The following is a 6000-nucleotide window of genomic DNA, read 5'->3' on the forward strand; positions in this document are numbered from 1 at the left end:
CGTCATCCACAATAGCATTTCTGTCTCCTCTCAGCTGGCTGAAACCGGACATGGGAAAGAAAGCCAAACACAAGACTCAAATAAAGAAGAAAACCTTGAATCCTGAATTTAATGAGGTGAGGCTGCCCCATTTTTGTCATGCTCTGAGAGATTTCCTAGATGCGAGAGAGGAACACGCTCCCTACTAGGACGTTGTAAAGCACATCAAGAAAAGTTTTTCTCACAGATCGACTTGAATTAGCTAAAGGATAGGTAATGAGTTCCTGGTCACCAGAGGGAATCAAGCCTAAGACAAAAGCCTATGGATTAGGAATGCCATAGGAAGAAGCTGCATTCGGAGAGAGATTGAAAGGAAATCATCTCCAATGTCTTTACCAATTCTAATAGTTTGTGGTACTGAAATTTGAGGAAATAAATGGGGGTAGTGATGCCCTTTACCATCCACCCAGTTGGCACTCCCTTCTCTCTTCTCCCTCACCCACCATGTCCATCCTGGGCATCAAGTCCCCGCAAGGCCACTGTCTACATACCCTCTGAATGTGCTTCTTCCTGTTGTCTCAGTGTTACTTGTCTGGCATTTTCTGTCTGGACTGTTGCATTAGACTCTTGCCTCACTCCCTTGTGTTTGGCCCATCCTCCACCTAAACATGAGCTTTCTAAAGAATGGATCCGGATTTGTCATCCCTGTTGCTTCACCCAGCAGTGGCCTCCCCACTTCTTAGGGTGACAGTCAAGCCCTTTCGAACTCACGTCCCACCCCTGCCCTATCTTGACTTCCCTTCTCAGGTCACAGTAACCTCACACGGGTCCTTGGTACGTCTCATAGCCTTCGCCCTCGCTGCTCCCTTTTTCTGGCCTTCCATCTCTCTCTTTTCCTTTCTGGCAAACTCCTTCTCATCCCTCAGGAGTTGGGGTGTTAACCCTGCAGGTACGCTCTCCTCTGTGTTTCCAGGCTTTACGTGCCCCCGCGTCTTACCCTGTCCCTCTGCATCATTTGTTGACAGTTTTGTTAGATGGTAGGCGTCCGGAAATATACGTTGAATATAATGATCTGATGTTGGGTCAGAGCCCGCGAGTATGGATTTTCACCAAATGTCGGAAGGTAGGGAAAGAAAGCTACAGTACAGGTGTTTTGTGTTGTTTTGTTTTTAAAAACGCACGTGCCTGTATGGGCGTGCGTGGAGAATGTTCTGTGTAAACAGAGCTCAGAGCATCCCTGGCCATTAGTTCAGCCCACCCCGTTCCCAGGCCCCTCTTTCAGCTGGACCCCAACTCAGACTCAGGAATTTTTTTTTTTTTTTCCCAACGTTTTTTTATTTATTTTTGGGACAGAGAGAGACAGAGCATGAACGGGGGAGGGGCAGAGAGAGAGGGAGACACAGAATCGGAAACAGGCTCCAGGCTCCGAGCCATCAGCCCAGAGCCTGACGCGGGGCTCGAACTCACGGACCGCGAGATCGTGACCTGGCTGAAGTCGGACGCTTAACCGACTACGCCACCCAGGCGCCCCCAGACTCAGGAATTTTGAGTCAGGAACCAACTGGCAACTGTTGCCGACCTGCCCTACCCTCTCCTGGAGTCTGAACAAGTCACTGAAGAAGAAATCCAGGCAGCCAATAAGCCTCATTAACAATAGGGAAAGTATGAAACAAGGCCAGACACCATACTTGTCACAAACTGGCAAAAAATACCGTAAAATGTTGATACGGGTGTTGGTGAGCCTGTGGGGAAAGGTACACGCCATGCGCACGAGAACAAACCAGTCTGACTTCCTAAGGGATGTTTGTCAAACTACTCCAAAAGCCTTACAGTTTTTAAGTTTAAATTCCATTTATTCGGGGAACAGGTAATATAGTCACATATTTGAAAATTCCTAAAGGACCCAAGGTATCCGGTCAAAATCCTCCTCCTTTCCCAGCCTCTATCAACTACTTGTCTTCTTCCAGAGTAACTGTATATTATCCGTTTCCAGAATTTATAAGTATACAAAACAAATACGTATGTGGCTTGCTTTCTTTTTTTTCTTTAATTTTTTTTTAACGTTTATTTATTTTTGAGACAGAGAGAGAGACAGAGCACGAATGGGGGAGGGTCAGAGAGAGAGGGAGACACAGAATCTGAAACAGGCTCCAGGCTCTGAGCTGTCAGCACACAGCCCGACGCGGGGCTCAAACTCACGGACCGCGAGATCATGACCTGAGCCAAAGTCGGCCGCCCAACCGACTGAGCCACCCAGGTGCCCCTGTGGCTTGCTTTCCTATTGATCACAGATGACATCACAGAATACGCCCACTGCTCTCTATCTTAAAATTTTACAAACCCGGAAAGACATTTCTCGGAATTTATCCTAAGTAAGCTGTCATAGATGTACGCAATGACTTAGTTGCTGTTTGCCTTTTCTCATATCATTAACGGCGTGGAAAGTTGGAAACAACCTAAATACTCAACTGTTGGGCATTAGGTTAAGGAACAGCCACACAACCATTAAATGAAGCCATTAAAATGGTGATGCAGAAAAAGATTTGCTAACATGCTAAGCTGTTTTTTTTCTTTTAATTTTTTTTTAATGTTTATTTATTTTTGAGACAGAGAGAGACACAGCATGAGCAGGGAAGGGGCAGAGAGAGAGGGAGACACAGAATGTGAAGCAGGCTCCAGGCTCTGAGCTGTCAGCACAGAGCCCGACACGGGGCTCAAACTCACGAACTGTGAGATCATGACCTGAGCCGAAGTCGGACGCTTAACCAGCTGAGCCACCCAGGCGCCCCGCTAAGCTGGTTTTTATCATATGTTACAAAATGGGAAAAGAAGGCCATAGTGCAGTATATTTATTTTATATTTCATAGAATATTCAAATGTTTCATATAATATAATACTCAAATGAATATTCATATTAGTTTTAAAAACATACTTTAATGTGGTCACACACGGGGAATGTTGACAGTGGCTATTCTTGGGTGGTTAGACGGCAAGTTTTGGTGTTTAGGTTTTATTTTATTTTAGCTTCCTTGTTTGTTTTAATGGTGAATGTGAATGAATTTTATAGTTAGGCAGAAACGCTATATAAAAGTCAGATTATCTGGAAACCTAAGCACCTGTCCCTCACATTAGCCTCAGGGCCCTCGACTATCCTTAATCTCTAAATGATGGAGTGAAAGGAAAACCCACTTCAGAAGCTACCAGAATGGAAGGACTGATTTCACGGGCCATCTGCCTTCAAGTAAACTTGGCCAGGAGCAACTCTCTTAGAAAAGCCCCATCAGCCTTCCTGTTTCAAACAGAGAGTCATTGAAAGTTACAGAGAGTTACAGGGCTTGAGGGACTTTGTTATACAGAGTAGTTGTTGAAAGGAGATTGTCAGGCCTGGGGTAAAGGCTCGAGCAGGAGGGCCCCCTTGCTCCCAGATGCCCAGTTCTAGGGCCTCCCGTTGGTCCACGGACCCTTAGGGCTCAGCCTCTTAGCTTCTGATTCTAAGGGCTCAGGACCCTCTCACTCACCTGTCTTCCCTCTGCTGCAACCAGGAGTTCTTCTATGACATCAAACATAGTGACCTGGCAAAGAAGTCCCTGGACATCTCGGTCTGGGACTACGACATCGGAAAATCCAACGATTACATCGGTGAGTGCTCCCAGCTCCCAGAGAAAAGCCCATCCTCCGGGGAGAGAAGAGCCTTACCCAGGCTTCTCTTGGGGAGGGGTGTGGCGGGGGGGGGGGGGGGGGGCAGGTGGGGGGGTCAGGGCATTCTTTGTCTTTTGTGGCTACATTGCCCAAACACCAAGTCAGGACCCATGGTACTGGTTTGGGTCCAACGTGGGGATGCTTTCACAGGAAAGGGCTTCCAGAGCTGGGCGATTGGGTCATGATTGGTTATGTGCTGCACAAATCATGTTTAGTGCATAATCAAATCACAGAGGAGAGTGGGGTCTGTGGCCTCAGAAAACAGGGCGCAAAGGAAGTCTCCTTACTCTGTTTGCAAGTCGTGGAGGAAGGTTCTAATTTTCCCAGCATCCCTTCAAATGATGAGGAAGAACAGCCCCTAAACATGGGGCAAGGGAGGGAGCCCCGGGCAAAGGCCGCAGCATAGGCCACCGTGTGGAGTACCCAGAAGGAGTGGGGAGAAGTTTCGCCGAGCGGGGTGGTCACTCACAGAAGGTCTTTAAAGATGAGGCCGCGAAGCTATGACCTGATGCTACAATAGGGAGCCATGGCAGGATCCTGAGGAGCTGGGGCACAGGCAGAGAAGGCCAGCAGTAACTACAGCGTCATTACGACAGCCCCCCGTAGAGAAGGATCCCAGGTTGCTGGAGGGGTCACTTCTTGGTGGCAGTTTTTCCCCAGCTAGACACTTGGGTCCAGAGTGAGAGTCCCACGCATCTCTCCGCTCTGACTGCCTGCTCCTGTCTCCCTATCTCGTCCTCCAGGAGGCTGCCAGCTGGGGATCTCAGCCAAGGGAGAGCGCTTAAAACACTGGTACGAGTGTCTGAAAAACAAGGACAAGAAGATTGAGCGTTGGCACCAGCTACAGAATGAGAACCACGTGTCGAGCGATTAGGATGCCCCCCGCCGGGTCCCCAGCTCCACGCCCCACCCCCATGCCAGCTCACCCACCCGCCTACCCCAGCTGCCCTTTGCACTCCGGTCCCTCTTCTCTCCGCCTCCTCCGCCCCTCCCCTCCCTGCACCTGCCTTTGAGGTGCCCCACCCCACCTTGGGCACCACTGCCAAAGACCTTTTCCTCCCTCCCTCTGCGATGCTGTGGCGCGGGCCCTGAGTGCAGCCCCTCTCTGATCCCTCTAGGATGGGGCCACAGGGAGAGGGAAGGGGCGATTTTGACAAGGAGGTTGGAATTTAATGACCTCTCTGGGTAAACGGCAAAGGTTCCTCATCATTTAGAACTGTTTTTAGACCCTCCTAGCCTCGAACACACACACACACACACACACACACACACACACACACACACACAACTTGCGTGTCGTGTCTGCGCATATCCTCAGTTGTCAGCAGACCCGGACAAGGCTGTGAGGACCAGCACCGGGGCAGAAACAGAGCATCCGGGCCAGGCTGCCCCTCCACAGCATTACCCGCCCCCGCCGATGGCCAGGAAAACAGACCACCGGGTTTAAACTCCCCGGGGCCTAGGAACACACCCTCCTGGCTCCAGATGCGTCAAGAAATGCACGCATGGAACACACGACGGGATCCCATAGCCTCCTCTTTCAGGATGCCCCCCACTTGCTTCCTAGCAAAACCCAACACCCTTTCTCTAGCGCCCCCACCCTGTCCCTCCACCTCCCTTCCCCTCTCCCGGGCCCTGCACCCCACCAAACTCTCTCACCTCCTCACACTCCTCTCTCTCTCCGTCCATCTCTCTCCCCTCCTCCTTTCTCTCTCCCCAAGGGGGGTAAAATAACAACGGCAAAACAGAGACCTTAACCCAGCCTCGCCCCTCACCAGCTTGACCCAAACTGGCGCAGCCCGGAAGTCCCCGTTGGGCCGTGCTTCTCAAAACTTCCACTCCTGCCGGCAGGGCTGGGTGTCCTCGGGCTGGGCCGGCTGCTGGCGATGTCCCGGGTGCCTGGCGACGTCCCGGGAGCTGTGTAGACATCCTGTAGAGGGCTTCCTCAGCCCCCGGGCTCCCCAAGCAGGTGCCAAAGGCATTTAGAAACCAGAGCTCTGGGGGCAGGGGGCCTCTCCAAAGCCCCCAGCCTTCCTCCCCCCTCTGCCGTCAGTTAAAGGAACACACGACTGCGTCCTTAGCGCTCGCTGACTCTCTGCATCTCTGGGATCCTGTCTCTCACTCAGAATCACCTTGAATCTCTCAGTCTGTGTCTCTGTCTCAGTCTCTGTGTCTCTTGCACTTTCTTCACCAAGTTTGTCAGGGGAAGAAAACACCATCATGAATGGAAAGCTTTCGAGAGTGACAGATCCTGATGCCAAAGGCCATTGTCCCATCATGAATCGGTCGGTCTACCCCCCCCCCAAAAAATAATAATAATAA

General features: G+C 50.8%; 1 protein-coding gene across 5 annotated transcripts in view; it reads left to right on the forward strand.

The window, feature by feature from the left end:
• The window catches only part of RPH3A (rabphilin 3A), a 274475-nt gene extending 268475 nt beyond the window's left edge, over positions 1 to 6000 (forward strand). For all 5 annotated transcript variants that reach the window (XM_081790687.1, XM_081790686.1, XM_081790685.1 and 2 more), the window contains 3 exons: positions 35 to 116; positions 3522 to 3618; positions 4422 to 6000. In XM_081790687.1, coding sequence (XP_081646813.1) covers positions 35 to 116; positions 3522 to 3618; positions 4422 to 4552 — 310 coding nt within the window. In that variant the 3' untranslated portion in view covers positions 4553 to 6000. The remainder of the gene's footprint in view (positions 1 to 34; positions 117 to 3521; positions 3619 to 4421) is intronic.

Source organism: Panthera onca, chromosome D3 (genome assembly GCF_046562875.1).
Source record: "Panthera onca isolate mPanOnc1 chromosome D3, mPanOnc1 haplotype 2, whole genome shotgun sequence".
In the NCBI taxonomy this organism is placed as follows: domain Eukaryota; kingdom Metazoa; phylum Chordata; class Mammalia; order Carnivora; family Felidae; genus Panthera; species Panthera onca.